At 47.5% G+C, this 21,373-nt stretch overlaps 1 protein-coding gene across 1 annotated transcript in view; it reads right to left on the bottom strand.

The window, feature by feature from the left end:
• Positions 1-6,366: 6,366 nt before the first annotated feature.
• The window catches only part of LOC144152724 (metabotropic glutamate receptor 5-like), a 518,399-nt gene continuing 503,392 nt past the window's right edge, over positions 6,367-21,373 (bottom strand). The window contains exon 14 of the mRNA XM_077684131.1: positions 6,367-20,726. Within this exon, the coding sequence (XP_077540257.1) occupies positions 19,787-20,726 (940 nt within the window). The 3' untranslated portion in view covers positions 6,367-19,786. The remainder of the gene's footprint in view (positions 20,727-21,373) is intronic.

Below are 21,373 nucleotides of genomic sequence, written 5' to 3' on the forward strand. Positions count from 1 at the left end.
TGTCCCGGTATACATTAAGCAGTTGTAGCCCTCGGCCTGGATGTTCAAGCACTTGCAGTGGAACCGCTTTTTGCAGCACGAACAAGGTAGAAACTGGTGCCTTCCACGAATCGGTTCGGAGCAGCGCGCACATGCGTCCGTCTTGGGCGGCGCCATGTTGTTCATCGAGTGACTGAGCAGAAAGTTCGGCCAGGATAATAGAACAGTACGCTTTAGCATTAGCTACAAACTTTGTGTTTATGTTATGACCACTACATGACGAAGAGATTTTAGTTCCACAATTATACACTCAATGCCGTAATTGTCAAAACTAACGGTTCCATTGGACACGCATGAAAATTTTCATAATCGGGGTTACAATTGAAATCAGTACAAGTACAGAATGCAGAAGAAAACACTGCATTAAATACATTGGCACGCTCGTCAGCAGGAAGAGCAGAATAATCTGGATGTTTAAGAGTTGCGGCTGAATTAGTGCTTTTATTAACAATTTTCCAGAATTGTTTGGGATTGTTTATTAGCATATTGGTAAATGTTTTAATAAATAATGTGTGCTTTGCGTCTTTAATCGCCGCTTTATGTTGAGTAGCTGTAGGTGGACAAGAATCCCAGTGTGTTTTACTGTTTGTCGTTCTGTTCCAGCGAAATAGGCGCTTTTTCTTGTGGCATAGTCTTCTCAGGGGCTTATTAACCCATAGTGCCTGGTTGCTAGAGGTAACAGTCCTGTTTCGAACAAACTTTTTAATTAAACAGGCAACCCTCTCTCTATAAAAAAAATCCAGTTATGATTGACGGAGCCCTGAGAAATATCAGTCAAGTAACGGTCTATGAAAACAGCAAGTTCTTTATTAATGGCACTGAAATTGGCTTTTTCGCAATTTCTAATTTGTTTTGGACGCCTTGAATGGGAATTTAGAGTAAAATTTAGAGTAAAATGAAGCCGTGAATGATGACTTAATTCGGGTAAACAAGGCGCCGGAGAAACATATTCCGGCAAACTAGTTAACACAAGGTCGAGTTGACTTGATGTCGTCGGTTAATGTGAGTTGATTGAGTGTCAATATGACAGAGATTGAAATAAGCACATAAAGCAAGAAAGCTTTCACACCCCCTCGAAAACGTGCTAAGTTTGGCAGGTACGTTGGACCAAACAATGTATGAATAGTTGAAGTCGCCAACTAAAATAATGGGAACATTAGGAATGCGCATGACAATGCTATTAAGTACGTCCTGCAGTTCAGTTATAAACGTGGGAGTGGACGACGGTAGACTATAGCACTTCTTCCCCCCCCCCCAAAAAAAAAAAATAAATAAATGAATGAATATGCCTTATTACAAAGGAGGCACGAAGCCCTTTTGGGGGAAGAAGGTAAGTATGAAAGAGATGAAGAGGGAAACCACTAAAGTTCATTGTTGGATCATATAGGTCCTTTTGTGGGCGTCGTCGTTCTTGTGCGCCGCCTAAAAAAACATGGTCAGGCTGACTCTATACTGCTTTATAGCGAACACCCTGCACACTGGCCTATTGCTCCGAGTAAGGATGCGTTACTCCGGAGTACCTGTAAGTGCGCGTGAGCGTCAGATGGCAATGGCCACTTCTCAAGCAGCGCGGCTCTGCCCTGGTCAAATGTCGGACAGGGCCAGAATAGATGGTAAAGGTTAGGCATTGTAGCCTGCCCACAAAAGGTACACGTGGGTGCCAATGTGAGGGAAGCGGCACCGTTATACCATTTTCGGGTTACATCTGGGGTATTTGCGCCGTTGGCGTAGGCCGTGTTAATAAAAATTTCTTCTTGCCGTCTAAGGGGGATTCCAGCAGGCAGGAAGCCGTGAGTGGTAATGTTTTGGAGTCGCTAATTCTACTAGATGCATGTCTATTTACATTCAAAAAATTTCCAAGTCACTATCGGTATGGATAGCAAAAGAACTGAACTTTTCCACAACTGCGATCAAAGCACCTCCGACACATTTCTGTCCTCGCTTCCGGTGATGAACACTAAAAATTTTCCTGCAGTAGAAAGTTTTGCTTCTACTTATTTTCGAATAGAGCCAGCTTTCCGTTACATTTACATTATCAGCATTACCATAATCAATGATGCGGTTCAGATGGTCGAATTTTGGTGCAACGCTTCTGGTATTTGTGGAAAAAAGGGAGCTGTTTTCTTTGCACATGCTCCGTGCAACTACTCCTGACTGGTCTTTATCGTTCTTCCTTAGCTTCTTCCTTAGCTACCAGTTCCATCATCACGTTCAACATTTGACGTAGATTTTGCGGAGGTGGAAAGATGTTCCTACACGCTAGATATAGCTGTGCCCATATCATTTGTCGTTTGTGCGAAGGGTTTTGTACCCAAGCTAAAATGTGCACTTGCTCATTTTGCCGAATTAATGAGTTTTTAACAGCAGAGCTGTTTAGGCCGACACAAATCTGTCCGGCGGAGATGAAAACCCCAAGCGCGCTCGAGAGCGTGCTTCGCGGCGACCGTCCGGCGTCGTCCAGGCTTGCGCGTGAGCTTACGCCGTATGAGGAGCTCCCACCTTCGTCGTTGTCATGGTGTGTCGACCGACGCGCCACGTGTCCACCGGGCCGAAGACGATGAAGACGAATCTGTGAAGCCATCCCGTGACAGTCCACCCGTGGAGACAGCCACCAGACCAGCTGACGAAGAAGTGGAGGTCTACTGAGGCGAGAACGCGCTACAACAGGATTTGCCCTCCGCGGCTGTGCCGTCGGAAGACGACGACGAGGGCTACTGAATAAAACACTGTACATACTTTAGTGGTTTTCGCTTTACAGTTCCGTCCAAAACTGCTTTACACTGCTGGGATCCGGCCGCTCCCTCTCTCCTCGATTCCTCTCTTTCTTCTTACGAGCTTCCTCTCGATTCCTTTCTTTCTTCTTACGAGCTTTGGGAGACAGCCCCAACTTCTATGACCAGCGCCTGCTTGTGTTGAGGGCTGTTGAGGCTTGGAGAGCTCAAGGGATCGTGGACTAAGGAATCCTCCCCATTGCTTTTCGCAATTAACACGTTATCTCTCTCTCTCTCTCTCTCTCTCTCTCTCTCTCTCTCTCTCTCTCTCTCTCTCTCTCTCTCTCTCTCTCTCTCTCTCTCTCTCTCTCTCTCTCTCTCTCTCTCTCCCTCCTGGGACCCGCTGTCAGTGCGGGGAAAAGGGAAGTCGACCCCGAGCTCTGCTGTTTCTCCAGCCTTGCACGACTAGTGCAAGCTGCACTTTTTTTTTTTTACAGCAGAGATTTTGTTATGTGTCATGTGACCCCGGAGAGGGAATGCATCAAAACCTCCCGAAAAGGAAAAAAAAAGGAATAAAGGACCATTTGAACTGCGTGCAAGGAACTCACCAATGAACGAATGCCGCGCCTAAACACCGAGGCATCATGGCCAAATATGGCAGCGCACTGGTCAGCCAATCAGAGAACGCCGCGCAGGATATAAGGGGCGTTATGACCAAATAAAAACACGAAAAGGCACAGCCAATCAGCGTGGGCCGCAATCAGTCCCAGAAGGGTTAAAAGCGGGGCGCACAAGGAAAAGAAAGGGAGGCATGGAACCAGTTGGCGGAAGGTCAAAGGGAGGAACGAATCAGGGGACGCGGCAACACCATCGACCATGCCATCCGAGCATGGACAGGAGCGGGCCTACCTCGCATCGGCAGCGGCGTCCTAGGCGCTCCACCAACCTGTGTCTTGATGGCCCCAGCGCTATCGGTCTGGCACCAGCTGTTGAGCGTCCACGCTCTGGCGACCTTCGCTTCGGCGGCCCCGAAGGGCCTACGTTCGTCCGGAGACATACCTGGGATCTCCAGCGGCAGCGGCTACCAGGGGGTAGCCACCGGGAAAAATTCCCCCGCATTTCCCCGAGGGGGAGAATGTGAAAGTGCGAATGCACGGTTGTCGGCCCGCTTGCGGCGCTTGCGCTCGGCCCCCGCAGCCCACCGCCTCGCCGCCTTCTCTTCCATCTCTTCCATCGGGTTTGTAGTATCACGTGTACACCACGCAGTTATCAAGCCGCTATAACGCCGCTGAGTCGCCAACGCACGCCGCTGACGACGTAGTTTGAATGCGTTAAAGATATAAGGCGCGTCACTAACACTGAAATCAGCGTCGCCTCCGTGGCTTGGTCAATAGAGCGTCGCGCTGCGGCCGCGAAGTCCTCGGATCGAAACCTGGCGCCGGATGCTGTTTCTTTTTTAAATATAGAGGAGCACTGCGGACGCCGACGCCGCCGCCGCCGCCGGCGGCGGTGGATGGTTTGGGGTCGCTTATAAAGTGCATTCGCACTTAAAACACGTCGGGACGCGCGAAGCCCACGTCTTCCAAGGAACGACCGCGTGCATCGAATGCCGGCATCAACACGAGACGCCGACGGTTACCACCGAGTCGCGGCCACGTAAGGGTGTGACACGTCAGCGCCGACGACCGGGGTGGGCCAGTCCGATAGGGACGCAGGGCACAACTATAGAGTAGTTGTGGTAGACTTCGCTTAGAACAGTGTTATGGGTTACTAATGGGTGTGTTTGAACGAGTTGTGTAGAAACTGCATTCGGAGACTTTTTGGGTTTTGTTGAGAATTGTATTTTGGGATATTAGGTTAGGGGTTTGATTGGTTATTGGTTGTGCGCAATTGACTTCTTGAGTGGTTTGCTTTAGGGTTTTTCCAAGTGTGCATTAAATGTGTGTTTTGTTAAACCCGTCAACGGCTTTCCTGCGTCCATCTCTATGAGCTGATCAAGACACCTCACCATTCTTCACGTGACAGCTGTTTGTGCTTTTAGTTCCGCTGTGTAGCGTTATCAGAAAAAAATACAAAAAAAAGACCGAGCGCACGTGCACGTGCGCCTCGTGAGGAGCGCACGGCGTCGACCAGCTCGACCTTCGAGAACACCCTGCCCAGCGTTCGTGGCGTGATCTCTCGCGTTCTCTTCTACTCGCCAGTTCACGTGCGCTCGCAGAGACGCCGAGTTCGATTATCAGGTTTAACGTGCCGGCGCTATACAGGCGATGAGGCGCGCTGTAGTGGATGGCTCCGTATTAATGTATACCACCTGGGGGTCTTTAATGTGCATCGAAATCTCGAACACACAAGCGTTTTCGCATTTAGCTTCCATAAGAAAAGTGGCCGCAAGGGCCGGGAATCAAACGCACCTCCTTGCGCTCAGCAGCACAACGCCTTAGCCACTGAGCCACCACGGCGGGTAATTCCATACTTGTTTTGTGCGAGGGAAAACAACTATCAGCGCCTGTCCTGTGGTTATTCTTCTATCTGTTCCGTCTTTCGCGCTGTGATTAAGTATGAACAACTACCAACTAGCCCAACTTGCAACTTTCCTACAAAACAACTAAATTTAGACATGTTGATGCGTGGGTGATAAGGGGAAATATTAAGGGGGTTACTGCTTCTTGTTGGTGACGGCTTGGCCAGGGTGATATACTCGGAAGATGATAGGCGATACGTAGAGGGAACGACGCAGCGAAAAAAAATTTAGTGATTCTATGCGTCGGCGGGCAGAAAGTGCGCTTACACTCAGTGATTCCAGTGCTATGGTTGGGAAAAAGTTGAGCACTGTTGTATCGGTGGCATTTTGAGGCAATTAGAGGCATTTATGCACAAACGCCAAAATAAGCATTTATAGGCACTATAAAAACACAATAACATCCTTTTTTAACCTCTACTTCATGCTCACATATCAAAGTGTGCGATAGGAAACAACAAAATACGCATTTGCCTAAAATCCAGTCTATATTGATGACAGGGGTGATCCGGTTGTCTTGTAGAAGCAAGGAAAGTTCCAGCGCTTTTGCAGGCGAGGAACTGGGGTCAAGGCTAACTCATCATGGTGTGGCGCTCACAGGATAAGAAGATTGCGCTCAGCTGATGCAGCTGCGCCGAACTGAAGCCACGCAGCAAACTGCGTAAAGAGACGCATGTCGCTTGTTAGCTACATCAGAATGCTGCTCCCACACCCAAGATAGAGCTATGGGAGAAGTACTTTTCACCTCCTGTAAGCAATATTTCTTTGAACAAGCCTTATAATTCAACCGTTTATGTTCCAGTGTGGCCCATAGAACAGTAAAAACTTACCTGGACAGAGCGAACACACACACCCATTGTGAGCCGGCGTGTGAACCTAGGAGTGAACTCACTCACTCACTCACTCACTCACTCACTCACTCACTCACTCACTCACTCACTCACTCACTCACTCACTCACTCACTCACTCACTCTCACTCTCACTCTCACTCACTCACTCACTCACTCACTCACTCACTCACTCACTCACTCACTCACTCTCACTCACTCACTCACTCACTCACTCACTCACTCACTCACAAAAAAAGAGGCGACTCGTTTCTTTCGTCGTATAAACAAGCGTTCTCTTTTTTCCGTTTTTATTGTGGTCTGTAAGATGTGCACAAAACGACAATCACTTGGGTAGAGGAGAACAGAAGGCAGAGGCTCAACATGTTCCACGACGTACCGACAACAGCCAACAGTCGCCACATTTTTAAACTAGCGCGGTATGTACAGACCAAGAACATGGGGTGGTTCAACACCTAGGTCGAGTATATTGCAGCTTTGAAACAAGTGGGTAGTAGAACGACCGTCGCAAAGACTGCGCGCCCCATGCGCTCGCGCACGACCGGTCTGCCCCGAAGATAACCTCCAGATACTGAAACACTCGCTACAGTTGAAGAAGCGCGACAGGTACGACGTCATTACACCTTGCTGGTCGTCACGAAGTAATGGGTGATTAAGAACGGGTGCAAAAGCTGTGACAATGGAGGTACGAGAACAGTACTGAAAGTGATGATCCCGCATTTACCTCGTGGTGCCTCTCTGCAGCATAAAATTAAACTATTAGCCCCTCATATTATCCTTGTGCCTCAGTTATCCATAATACGTAAGTGTCATTGCTAAAAACGAAAACAAACTTCACTATTCGGCTTATATGACCAAAGTTTATAACAGAAATAACGAGAAAATGCTACTTGAGCGATATTGTAGAGCTAGCGACGTGATCCAGATGAAATTAGTCGGTCCTATTGGCCAATATATTTTGGCAAGTTTACATCGCGGGAAATGCGCCGTCAGCCGTATGAAATAATCCCATCCCGCCCTCCTCAACGCTTGAATCCTGTAAATAAAATACAACTTACAGCAACGAAATACAACAAGATCCCTGGCTAGTGATGAAGGAAACGAACCGCCGTCATTCAGAATGCTTAATTAAAAACGCGTCAGACCGTGCCAAACTGGACATTGCTGGTTTTATATTTATCAACAAAAATTCCCTAAAATGAATTGCATCGCACGGTGATTCAACTGTTTTGAATTTCTTTAATATGAGGCAAACCCAACATCATTCGCCAAGAAATAAGCCGCCAGCTCCATTCGTACTTTTGTAATTTTGGGCACCCAACAAATGGCATGTAATGTAGCCAAACAGCGAATGTCAGCAAGCTCTCTTGTATTCCTCCAAGTGACGAGCGTTTGTGTAAAGCGGTAAAGAAAACTGTTTTCGGGTTATGCCTTGAGTCATAGTTTGTGATAGTATTCAGAAACTTAAACCCAACAGACTACTTTAGGCCATGCCTTTTAGTCGGTGAATATATACCGCGTTATTATCTAGCAATATACGGCCTGGTATAACTACTGTACCTTGTTATTATAGAGTACTTTGCGTTTGTGCACAAAAATTATGTTTATCGAAGCATCGTCATTTAGCAGCCGTGACTCCGCCTAGCCAGTTCCGGGTTCTTTCCCACAGATTTTAAGTTGGTATGATTAGTTTGACTGCATACGGAGGTCCGCTTTGCGGCAACTTTATGCTCTACAGAGGGCAATGGCCAACCAAGCAGTATTTTTTCATCGTTGCTTTATTGGCTTTTCCATGCACTACTTTCAACTTTGTTAACACCTACACAGCTTCAGCAAATACAAAAAAAAATGTAGCTGCGATTTCAAGAGATTTCAGCTCCAGTGCATTAGGTTGTATTTGCAATGTTCTCGTTTGTGCATTTCGAGGAATTCATAAAATGGTATCATCGGCGTTAAAAGAAGGACGTGAATTATAGTACAGGTACGTCTGCTCTCGTTCGACGTCCACCTTCAGCGGTTTTCTTTCTACCACGCGTTCCAGTCTTAAAAGCAACAACCCCTTTCCTTTCATTTTATCCTAACATATATGTCGAGTGCCCTTGTCAACAGGAAATGCAACAAGTACGACGAAACGACGCGAAATGTCAGAGTACTAATTTACGTGAAATGGTCAGTTGGGAGTCATACCGATAAGGCAACACCACGCTGTGCTTTGCCCGTTACTTTACAATTTTTAAGAACTCAGGGCAACGATTCCCGAGCTGCAGCCCCCGATTCCCCGCAACATCCCACGAGCTGCACAAGTTATTCTTACATAGGCCCGCACGGGTTACGCCCCTACGAAATACATCCTAGGAACACTACCGCCAACACAACAACGCACGAGTTCCACCAGACCGGCTTCTGTGCTCCGTGTGCCACCAAGATAGACCGACATTCGGCCACTTGCTGTGGTCATGTAGGGTCCTGGAAGGAATCCGAGCAAGGCACAAGCCCCTTGGCGTCACATCTATGCAGGATTGGCTCTGTCCAAGGAATAACGCCAACGACGCGCTACTTGGACTGTAGGCCTTCGTGAAGGAGGCTTGCCTCGGCAATACAGCTTAAGCTTTATCGACCCTGAACCTCTTCCCCTATTTCCCCCAACAGGCCAGCGTGCCATCCTTTCATTAATGAATTTATCCATTCATTCATTCGCTCTCAAGGGCCTTTTATAAGCGTGCAATTATCAACCGGGCCCTTTCACGATAAGCTATCTACCTTTTCACGGAGTTTGGAATTTCCTGTGTACGTGATCCCAGTATGAAAAGTCACATGAGGTCACAGGGAGGAATTTGTTGTTTTGGTAGCCCTAAAGTGTTTTAATTAAGGAAAAAAAAACATTCCGCCAGAAACCGACACAGCCCATAAAATATTCAACTTTACCGAGAAATGAGTTGCAGTCGGACTGAGACCCTCGAATGATTCAAACGGCGCCTATTCGTATTTTGTAGCTCGTGCTCAGACTGAAGCATAGGTAAAAGTAGCCGTCCTGAGAAAGGATGCTTAAAAATAACTGCTGGAACGTATAAATAGAAAACAAATATCTCGCATTGGGATGCCGTTCGAGTCATTTTACAAGTTACATATAAAACTCGACAAATGCACAAATTTCCCGCAATTGACTAAGCGCAATCAGAGATGTACCTATAAAAAACTAGAAAGAAATCTCCCAAGGAAACTCGGTCCGACCCATTCAGGTCTAAAGCATCTACGCGAAGGAAAAACAGTCATAGAAATGCTCATCAAAAGGGGCGAACGTGCTTCTTCCGCGCGTGAAGTAAGCTTACCGAGTAAGCAGAACAAGGTTACTAAATGTTACACGAGACCTCTACCTATAAACTGCGCTTCGGATTCAGTCGTATCGACCATGCACGAAGCGATTCCGACGCGTAGAACAACATGTCTGACGACGTGTTTGATTCTGCGCTTGATTGCGTCACGTCACCTTAGGAGCGCTGCGCTTGGGGCAGACATGCGGCACAGCTGCTTTAACAGCGCCGGGGATCATGGTCCGGTTTTTGAAAGGCTGCACCTTTCTAAGGTTTGTCCAAAATAGCCACTCTCACCAGATGCAATGCCTGACATGTGCGCGAGTAATGTTCGGGCCTTGGTACTCTCTCAGATTTCCGAACGGTTTAGCGTCCCGGGTATGCGTGGCCTTGTAAGCTTTTAATACCATCCACAGCGTGCCTCGGTCTTTCGGGAGTTCAGTCGAAGGGCCACAGTAGCCGGCAATCCGCTGCCGCCTGGTTTTGACACGGCTTGGCTTCGAACTGTTGCTCTCGCCGACTCGACTTTGTACCCTTTCCAGGTGCGTCTTTGGACTGCGGTATATGACGGGTCCTTGCGGGAAAGTGTGCGGACGATACAAGCACAACACGAACTCTCCCCAATCTTCTACTGAAGAAAAGAGACAAATATGCGGAGAGACAGAGGAAGAATGAGAATGATGCTGAGAGGAAAATAAACACGACTGAGGAGCAGTTTGATATCGGTTTGAGCAGTTAAGCATGACCTATACCTGTTTCATATTTTTACTTTTCCAACTGTATTCCAACGTTTCAGTAAACTGACCCTATGGTCGGTAGTTTCCTTCTGCGAAATTAACCTTTCTGGACTATATTTGAGGAATTTCGGAAGCGTACGCTTAAAAAAATCAAAGCTTCCCAAAGAAAGACAGTTGAACGCGAAGCTCTCTCTGAATCACAGTCAAAGTCTAGCTCCAACGACCACGCATCTAACCAAAGAAGTTACGAGCGACTCGATGCACTGTTTGGATCTATTAGGTGATCTTATTCCGGCCACTCGACATTTCCTGGGTTTGTTGCGTGAGCCTTGGCCTTGGACTTTGACTATGGTTCAGTTTGCATAGAAGAAAGCTTCGCGAACAACCATCTGTCTTTAAGAAAGAGGCTTCAGTTTTTTCTTGAGCCCCTAAAGAAAAGATGAGTGGACACGAATCATGTCCTCGAAACGTTTCGAGTTGTCATGATCATCAACGAGTTGGATTTTCTCCAGTGATTTTTTGGTGCTCACGGACGAACCAGTGAGACATCGAAAGCTTCGCTTTAATAAATAAGAAACAACCTACTGAAAAAAAAATTAATTGGACATGAAGGCGAAGGATCGTTTTAAACAACCTGCAAAGAAGTAACTACACGTCAAGGGCTTGGAGTTACGAGATTTGTGCCTTGCGAGTTTTTCTAGCCCGTGCAAGCAAAATGGCTGTGATTTTAGTTCGTAACGGTAGCGTTCAGACAATATGAACCGTTCATGATTGTTTTCTCAACCATTCAAGAATTTGCGTCAAAGCTGGTAAAAGAGTCCAACTCAAGCAGCCAAGCTAGAAAAAAAAACTCGAAAGGAATACGTAAAAAGAAACTGTACTAAACTGATACAGGGAGAAACGATAGGTGGTATAGAAGAGATGGTGAGCTGTTCTATGCTGCTAGGCTTCTTTGTGCTGTTTTGCCTTCGCTTCGTCCAGCATAAGGACAAATTTTTACTCACTACACACCTAAGCCCGAAGCTCAAGAATAAAAAATGAAAACAAAAATACGAACTTACAGTCGTGTGAGTAGATACAGATGTTGACGATGAGGGAAATAAGTTGCGTGCGATCACCGCATTACCTTATCGTATGTTTGATGATAACTTGGGCTTCGACATCACCATTTGCACACATCTACTCAGTAACTGAGCGGTTTAAGCGGCGAAAAATGTACGAATCTAACCACACGACACTCGTCAAAAAGGGAGCTGGACACAAGACACCAAGCACACGTTAAGGCAGGCCGAAGACACGATGACAAAGCCGAATTTTTACTTACACCAACTGACGACGACGAAAGGGCGAGACGCATTCACGGGGAGTGACCGCGATGAGGTATATGTACACGCAATATGTGCGGATTTCTCGTCAGTTAGACGGCGCTGGGCGAGCTATCATCGACATCTTTTGCCAGTGTGTAATAGGGGCCACTCTTGGTTTTAAGTCACCGCATCTGAACAACGGCTCTGCGACTGGGGCCCTTTCAACATTGCTTACATTCCTCCGACCAGGAAAGGAGCAGATTTGCCAAGCCCTTTCCGTTTTCCAAAGTTACCTATGCCACTCGAACACGAGCTCTGGGCAGCTGCTCTGCCATGGACACGATGCGGTGGTTTGATTAGGGCAATCAAAATTGCCGCCAATGACAAACATTCAAATTATACTAAGCTTGCCGGAGTTGGTGCAGTTGGACATTAATGAGGACCACAAAGATAACGAGCCTTGATTTTTGGGGCTGGATTGACTAACACTTCCCGTGAGCTTTCTTTTGGTCACAAAAACAACCTACCCGTTAAAAGTATCCCCATTTTGTTTGCATTCCTCAATGTAATCATTTCTCCGGCTCCTCGCTCAATAAAGGTTGGAACGTTGCGTAGTATCGGAAGCTAGATGTGTACACTCGACTCAAAAGACTTGTAAGGGGGAATGTATACCAAATGGGTTTTCTGGATGAGCGTGAACGTCAGAATGCTCATGGAGAAGGAAATCCCGCACGCTCGACTGCCTGTCCACAATCAGGTGTGATTCCAGTTGAGCATTTAGAAGTGACTGCAGGCATTCAGACGTGTAGCTATGGGGTAAGGTATGAAGATGGCGATGATGTGCATGTAAGCAGAATCGCTAATACTCTTCCAGCAATACATTATTACACTGATGAATGAATGTTGCGCGTACATTAAACGCTTTCCAATGAGTATCTTTGCAAAAGGTAAAGAGTCGGGGAAGTTCAGAACGATAAAAACCGGAACCAACCCTACGATGGCTTAAGGATGTATCACGGGACGCCAGCGTCCTCTTGTGGTTGAAAATGCAGCTGTGCGTCCTAGCTTGAAGCAGTTGCATGAATATCTGCAACACCTGGTAAATTCTGTATTCTAATAATGAACGTCGTATTAGATTACAATTTGGCAAGATTTATGTGGTTCCCTCGGGAACTTGCTTCTTAGGTGAAATATGAATTCTAGTTTATAAATTATAGACATGGCATCCTGTGCCAGACTACCTCGTATCGGGATCATTCCAAGCCACGTATTTGGTCAGTCCGTAACAGAGCTTCTAGAATCTTAGCGTGTGTAGGATATCGTCACTTCCAAAAGCTTAAGTCAAGCCTACACCAGAAACGTCAGTATGAGTACACATGCAGAGCTATAGACATCAGCTTTGTATCTAGCATATTGCTATATTGACGTGCTTACTCGAAACATATTCGACTAATTTTTTTAGTTTTATGTCAATCAAGACAAGTCATGACGGCTGCACAAGTCAAGACAGTATTGCCTTGTGCAGCCGAATATGGCGATTATGATTCTAGTAACGCATTAAAGTTTGCACATTACTACGCACAAGTTTTAACCGTTCGGGAACTGCAGTAAAAGACGGCCACTTAAAATCAAATGATCAGTCGTAATTTGTAAATGTTAAGTCATCAGTGCTTAATTTCGCAGAATTTGTGGAAAAAACATCATAAAAATCTTTAAAAATATACATAAATGACATGAAACTTCAACCGGCAGCTACGCTAATATACTTAACTATGAGAAGAATGACCTCTTTAAAATTTATTTGCGTCCTACGAGCGGTACCTAAATATCTACTAGGACAAATATTAACCGAAATAACGGAGCTAATGATACCAGCTAGCCACACCGCATTAAAAGTGCTCATAAACATGCAAACAGGTTGAAAACATCACGGTCAAGGTAAATAGCCGAAAGATCTCTTAGAAATGGCAGCCCGCAAGGCTTACGACCTCACGCTGCTTTTTTTTTTTGTTGTTGTTGTTGTTGTTATTGTGGTGGTTGTTGTCTTGCGAGGTATGTCGAAACCACCGGTTTCCGACGGGCGCTTTCAACGAGCGCGAAAAAGTACTCCAAATACGAGTGTAACAAAAATAACACAGACCTAACTATGATCTCTACGCAACGTCGTATTTTCTACTTCCATTGTTTTCCTTCATTTATTTTTGCTCGCATGCATGGTAATGAGTCAGCGGTCACGACAGTCAGTAAAAGCACAGACCTATGCGTCTCCCGGAAGCCCAAATTCTTCGTGTGTGTGGGAGACCGAGAACGTTTGTGTACGTGCGTGTGTTTATGTATTTGTGTGGGTGCCGCATCTCATTGTTCATCCACATCCACAAGAACGGCTGACTTCTTTGGTCTCAGGGAGCTTTTAAATCTCTTCCAAAATCAAAGATAAAAATACCTTTCTTCCGGACTATTCAGAATGACTGGACTTCTTACACTGACATACTAAAGACCCAAAGCAGCAGAATGCCGTTTCGAATGCTGAATCACTGCACGCGTAAGTTTCATAGATATTTTAAAATAAAGATGGCTTTGCATCTCCCGCGCGCGGGAAATATGGACGTCATGGCTCTCACAATCAAGTTCAATTGCTGGATAGCGCGGATGACCTTGATATAAACGTGCTGTGAAAACGTCTAGTGCAACCGACAGTGCTTGGTGGCGCAACTTCAGAGTCTGACAATAGCGTGATCATATTTTTAGGCTCGCGTAAATTGTGTCACTCCCAGTTTAACACTGGTCATTCACATATTTAAGGCAACTTACCATCATTTGAAACTTCGTTCCTTTTTGGGGCAAATGTTTTACGAAACACAATTATGCCCTGTTTCGTATGGTGGAGCTGGCGGCTTTTTTGTTTGTTTGTTTCAAAGTTCAGCGAACTCACGCACGATTCCTGACAAAAGAAACACAGGCAACAAAAACGAAACAAAAAAACAATAGCAAAACAAAAGGAATACAAAGTGAGAATAATCTCGTGGTTGGATTCATTCGGCTTGTATGAGTGACTGATTCAATTCAAAGTTTTCGGAAGGCAAAAACTGGGTTTTGATCGTGAATCAGTTGCAATGGCGCGAAACACGACTGAAGTTTCACGCGCAATGCGCTTACCGTGTAACAATATCAAAATAAGTAAATGAGGAATGAGGCACGGTTTCTGAAAACATTAGGACCGCAAAGTATGCAAACCCACTGGAGTGCTGCCAATAGTATTATTACCGCGTAGTCGAGAAGGTGGGTCCCCTTTCTTTTCACTCTACACACCCCACCATACCACCCGTTGAGAGAAATAAGGGTACAGCTACGGCCAACGGCTGCTCAAGACAAGAGCAAACTAAAATAGTGACCATAAGCCTTAAAACACTGTGCATGAAGCAGAGCAGAATGTAGCGCGCCCAACCGAACAGTGTCGTCTAGATTATAAGCCCTGAAAGTTTTTTGTCACTCCAAGTAGGCAGGCTCTCCGCACCATTCGCTGAACAATGCTTCTACTTTTTCAACAGGCAACACACAAACATTTGTCAGTAACCACCTCATTTCAACGTCTGTAAATATCTCAACCGAAACACCCACTACATTCTCCTCTCCCATTTAGCCCAGAAAACTAAACTTAAAACACACAGGTGTGCAACTATCACAAAAGATTGTTTGGCACGAGACAACAAGCTCGGTGTTGAGTCACCTCTCTCAACGCAAATAAAATAAACAATGGCACTGGCAACTCTCCCCACCAAGCGTGCAGAGATGCGGGTAATTACGCACTATTTACAGACAAGGACAATGTAGCGCCTTTAAATACCTATGTACAAGACATATATACATAGTATCTCTCCACCAACTGTTCTGGTCACCGATGTCGCAGGGCTACCTTTTCTGATGCTCTAAGCGAATACAAAAAAAAAAAAAAAAAAAAAACACGTGCCTTCTCTGGCCTTCTGATTAGTGCCACTGTAAATGCAGAGGGATGAAGGGCCTGAAATTCTCTCATCACAGGCCCATAATTTTCCGTCATTTCTCATTTTGTAAGAAAACATCAAAGCGCCGTTGCGCGTAGAAACGGGCTAGGTCGCGAACGATCGCTGCCGACATTTGCGCTCGGTATTCATCTTTAGCCTATTTACAACAGTACTGAGCGACATTGTTCGTACTGAAATAGAGCCTCGCACGACAGCACAAAACCGAACAAGCGATTGGCGAGATTCATTTTTCCGTAAAAACAACAGCAGGTGCCGCCTAAATCCGGCTCGTGTTGGCTACACGGACAGTGGTATCCGCAGACCAGTTTATTTTACCCTATAGTGGAATCTCTTATTTGTACTCGTAATAATAGTAGAAATTTACGAGCCCCAGGTCGCCTCTGTATACGAACCTGATAAGAAGCACCATTATCTCATGGTTCAAAAATCAAGGCAACACAAACAAATGCGGCTTATAGCTTTCTTCGTGCTTTATGCCTCTTCGGCGAGCTTTAGTAATGCTTCTTAGGTTGATTGAGGCAACCGTAGACTAGATAAATTCCCCGTAGTGCGGGGACTGATACCGATCATCCACGCAACCATTTCTTGTTAGTGAAGGTACACTCGCCAGCAGACAGCATCACTGCGTGAAAAGTGCAGGCGCCAAGACTTGTACGAACCACGTGACGGTTCGTTAGGGTGCACCGTACACGTAGGTTCGCGCGCGGAACCTCAGCAAACCAAGGATCGTTCCGGAGCAGTCGCTACAAATCACGGGGTTCGGTACTGACTATCGTTCTGTCGAAATGGTCGAAACTAGACATTTCACTTGCACTTTCATTACACACTCAGAGACGTCACAGTCACTGCTTTGATAAGAAACACACCGCCACAGTACAATACCCACGGGAAATACAAAACAGGGGACAGATTCCACGCACGCTGCACTTTCCGTCCATGAGCTCACCGACACGAACAGACATCATTTGTTCTATACCTTAGCTCCGTAGCGAAATTGTCATTTAAACTCTAACGGAGCCAAACAAATCGGCAGGGTCAAAGCAACTTTTAGTGAACGACAACTCCGCTTACCAGATGACATCGAGGAATGCTCCAGCCATGACTGGAAGTGTACGGCACCGACGGTACCCTTCCTATTCACATCCTCTTCTGTGAGCAGTCAACACAAAGCCACTTAACTTGCGCAACTTGTTCAGGTGTTGGTAACGGCAGCGGCCGTAACTAGAGTGCTCGTAGCTTTCGAAACGGTGCAAAAAGACAACACATCGCTCCAGCCCAACACAGCGCGACAGTGGCGCATTCGCTGGTGCCTGAAAACATGACCAGATACAAATTCCTTTTGCAAGCTTTCACGCTCACAGGGGAAGGACTAGGGTTGCACGGAAGGTGCAGGGTAGTCAGACTATGAGCTGACGAACCCGCCATTTTTGGTTTTTCGTGCATCGTAACACTTGAGCACCTATCGAGCCTCTTCGATGGGATAAGGACCTGTTAGACGTATTCACTTAGACGCACAGGCGGAAAAGCTGGAAATAAACACGTGGCGTAAGCGATATTAGCTTGAGTTGCGCTTATACACGTTTTACGACACGCGAACCCAACACGGGCGTGCCCTCACGAAACTCCGGGAAACAGCAAGCTTGAACAGCCGACTACATAAACAGTAACGCGGGCTGGGTTTGGGCTTAAACCACAGAAAAAATGACATGCTTTGACGTGGCTAACGTAGCGACTGCATTGTTGTCGCCACCCAATGACTTACTGAAGCTGAAATTATTATACATTCATTTCACACGGGAAACTGCCGTATATATAAAATAGCTAGTGAGATTGCGTTTTCCTCCGCGTAAGATGCAAATATCCTCCCAACAAGAAAAAACTTCAACATGAGCTTTTAAGAATAGAGAACGCGGAAGTAAAGATTTTGTATCCCGAAACTTACAATATGATACCTGTATCTTGAATGATGCAGCGCGTGTCGAGACTGGCGTCTACTAACTAGGCACGCAAATTTCATTTGTTTCGAGGTGACATTTTAGATTTTTAGCGTTCTGTCTTTCTGTGCAACGTTTCTGACCCGGCAATACCACACGGAGCAACAGCTACGTATACAAGAACAAACAAATAAAGCGGCTCTCGCTCTAGAGGCAACGCTCTGCTGCTACAGAGAGCAGTCAATGCAATCAATGTGGTTGCCGCAGGCGTCAGTACATTTCCAGTGCTGTAAGGAGCAATGTACGCATAGTTCGAGTCGTGAACTTAAAGCAAACTACCCCTTCCCGCTCTGACTGCCTGCTGCTCGCCACTTTCAAGGAAATGCTGTCCGCATTATAGGTTTATCAATAGCATAAGCGCTTTCATTGGCAATCTGTCCGGCCGAGACACCTGATCAGCTGATAAGAAGCAGTGTTCATGCAAGAAAACCTATCTTATAAAACGATGAATGAGCGGAACACGGTTTTTCAATCGAGAAAGGATTCAGTAAACTGTTTTATCAAAACGACAAAGCAATATTCTCGTTTGGAGCCTATTTGCCCAAACGTTTACGCACCAACAGAAAATTACGCTCGGATTAGAAGTGCGCCTAATAAAATAGTTCGGCAATTAACAATCCTGTTTTGATAGAGAGTCAAGGAAGAGAGTCAGTCCGGTTGAATGTTTGACCAACAAAAACTACCAACAAACCACAAATGCAGTTTTGATTGGGAGTGTATCTAGCTAAAGCTACCAATCATTAAAAGTGTTCCGGGTGGATCTGAATTTAATAAAAATATTTTCCACGCCAAGATCACATTGTTTCATTTAGGAGTGCGTCGAATAAGACCATCAACCAACCAACAGGTGTTTCGTCAGAAAGTAAATTTTATAAAACCTTTTTTCGACTTACAGCACGTATTGTCTAACTTAGGAGTGGACCAAAGAGACGTATTGCCAACACACCGACAATCCCCATTCTGGTCTGTGCTTCCGACAATTCTCCCGAGCTCTGGAGCCGCGCCCTGTCCAGCTCATGCCTGTCCGACCAGCTTCGGCTGGTGGAGTGGGCTGTAGCGGCTGGCAAAGCGTATGGGGTCCTGGACTGAGGACTCCACCTCGTGAAGACGCCATACAAATGTGCTACACATTAAAGATGTTTATCCTCCTCCTTTTCCTCCTTCTCCTCCGAGAACCAACCTTGCTTCTACGCTGATGCAGAGACGTGCACAGAGTCTGAATTTGGAGCGTTCTCGTTCGCGCATTGATGAGTTTATCTTTGACATTTTCTTTATGAGATCCAATTTTCTGAGTCACAAATGAGAAAGTGACCCTTCAGGTTTCCACGGGCAATTGTGTGCCCATAATGACGCGTTGAACTCATCGTATAGCCCCACATACTCCCTACAGCAGCGAAAATGTAGCGCCTCTGTTCGATTCTTTCGAAAACAATGCTGCGTCATGCGTGGAATGTTATCCAAAGCAATACATTACGACGTTACCAGCTCTGACAAGCGGTAGAAATAAAGCAGCATTTTTTGTTCGTTCGCTCAGAAAACTTATTCGTACAATAAGGAATGTTGTTGAGCAAAACCACCCTAAACGTTGCAACCGTTTTGGGTGGATGTTTGAGCTACGATCAAACCCGATGGGTGAAAAACGACACAAGGGAAAAATGTAATTCATCGCTACGCATTAGAGCTCTGAGAGTTGGTTCCACGTATGCCACGAGGCGCGTCGGTAACCACGACGTTACCACCGCCTCGGTTTTCAGCGCGTCTGTGCATGATGGGTGTGTGTCGGGGTCGATTAGAACTCCGCATCCTAAGCTACGTCGTACGAAGGGGTACTACAGGTGACGTCATTTCATCCGGTCACACTAGAAGGGAAGGGAAGGAAGAGGAAACACAGTCTTTGGCATGCCAAAGGTGGACGCCTGCGACGTTGCGGTAAAGAATACAGCAAATGACAAGACTTGGAACGGCCGTAGAGCACAACAGAAACACTTACGAACACCTCGCCGGAATGGTGCGTGACAGCTCTCACATCAGAGCCAACTCGATGGGAAGTTTCGAATCTCGCGGGACTCTCGTAAAGAGTGGGAAGACAGGCGGGGAAGAGCTGAATAACTGGGCGGGGCGCGACGCGGTGAAGCCCGTGCATTAGCGTGTGTTCATCCTGCGTCACGGGTGACACCGGCAGTGGTAACTGCGCCCGGCTGTTCGCGGGGGACAGCCAGGGGAAGCGGCCGCCCAAATGTGAACCAGTCAGAGAGCGGAACAGCCTCCTCGCCGAGGGAGGCGAAGCACACTGGGCGCTCACTTGCCGAAGCGTTCCTGGTCTGAGCATCCTGACGACGGGCCGGCCCAGTACGTGGGCTGGGCCCCTTGAGCATTGCCGTTGTACGACCTGAGCAATAGCTGGGCCGACACCTCGGCCCAGGGAGACGACGACGAGGACGCCCCGACGTCATCACCGCCTCGAGGCGCCACCACTGGCGACGCCGGAGTCTGACGCACGCGCACGGCGTCCGGGCTGCCGAGGCTGATGATGATGTTCTTGTAGACGGCGGCGTCCTCGCTGCCGCTGCTGGCGCTCTCCTCCACGATCGACGAGGTTCCCTCGAGGAGGGACTCGTCGCTCTTGAAGGCCGCCGAAGCGGCGCCCCCGCTGCTGCCGCCGCCGGGGGTCACGCTGCGGCCGTACCGCGCCGAAGGCGCCGACCCCGGCTGCTGCGAACCACCGCGAAACACGACGTCGAGCACTTCGTCGTCGCTGACGCTCGGCACGTGGCGGCACAGCTTGCGGTGCCGCAGCCCGGGCGCCGCCTCGTCCTCTTCGTCGGGCGTGAGCGTCGACATGAGCGTCTCGGAGCGCACGATGCGCTTGCGCAGGCAGGGCAGCCACATCTCGACCAGGTCGTCCGTGGTCTGGCACGAGACCTCGCGGCTCGACGCGGCAGCCGCGCCGTACGCGGCCTGCTGCAGGATGCCCACAAGCCGCTTGCGCTCGTGCGCCGCCGGCGGGGAGTCGGAGGAGGTGCGCTGCGCGGGCACCTTGTTCGGCCCGAAGAGCGGCTCGACCGAGTGGCGCAGCTGGGTGCGCCGGTCCAGCGCCTCGGCGGCGCGCACGGCTCGGATGTGCTGCGCCACGCTGGCGGCGATGCGGTCCTGCTTGCTCGCCCGGAACCGTTCCAGTAGGTTGAGGCTCTTGGAGCGCGTGGGAGGCGGCTTGAGCACTGTCTCCCCGGAGTGGTTCCTGCGGGACAGGGGACAACGGCAGGCTCGGTTGGCAGCAAGCGCAACAGCATATGCAACGGTGCACGCGTTGTTGCAAGGTCTGCAACAATACATTTCTGCTTTTAGCAATCGCGCTTGTTCACCAACGGCCGGTGGAGAAAGTGCTAACTTTAACCTGTTATGATAAGGCGGCGTAATGCATCGAAGATAAAAAGAAAGCAGAAAAAAAACACGCGATGTACTGCCCCTGCTTTTGTAGCGCCTCCTTTTTTACACTTCCCATTCACATGGCAGAAGTTCAACTCGGCCAAGACAAAATAGATCTAGATAAGTTGGTGCGGCTCAATGTCGCTCAGGGGTTCTCCCATGCGAAGACGCCGCTAGACCCTCATAAAAGTATTTTTTTCTCGCGGTTTTATATTTGGTTAGACTCGCAGCTCTCAGCGCAGACATTTTTCCACACCGCCATGGTTCCCACAGCAGAATATTATCACTTACACCCCTGCTTACGTATGATGGGATATTTTCACCGGGAACTTTTCATAGGTGGGCCGCAAAGGGTAGCACACTGATGAAGACGAAAGGCGAAAATGCCTAGAGATTTTGGCGCACGTTAAGGATCCCCATGTGATCGAAATTAACCCGGAGCACTCCCCTACGGCGCGC

This window comes from Haemaphysalis longicornis, unplaced genomic scaffold, assembly GCF_048455015.1.
Source record: "Haemaphysalis longicornis isolate Haplotype H1 unplaced genomic scaffold, Haemaphysalis longicornis Haplotype H1 scaffold_9, whole genome shotgun sequence".
Lineage (NCBI taxonomy): Eukaryota > Metazoa > Arthropoda > Arachnida > Ixodida > Ixodidae > Haemaphysalis > Haemaphysalis longicornis.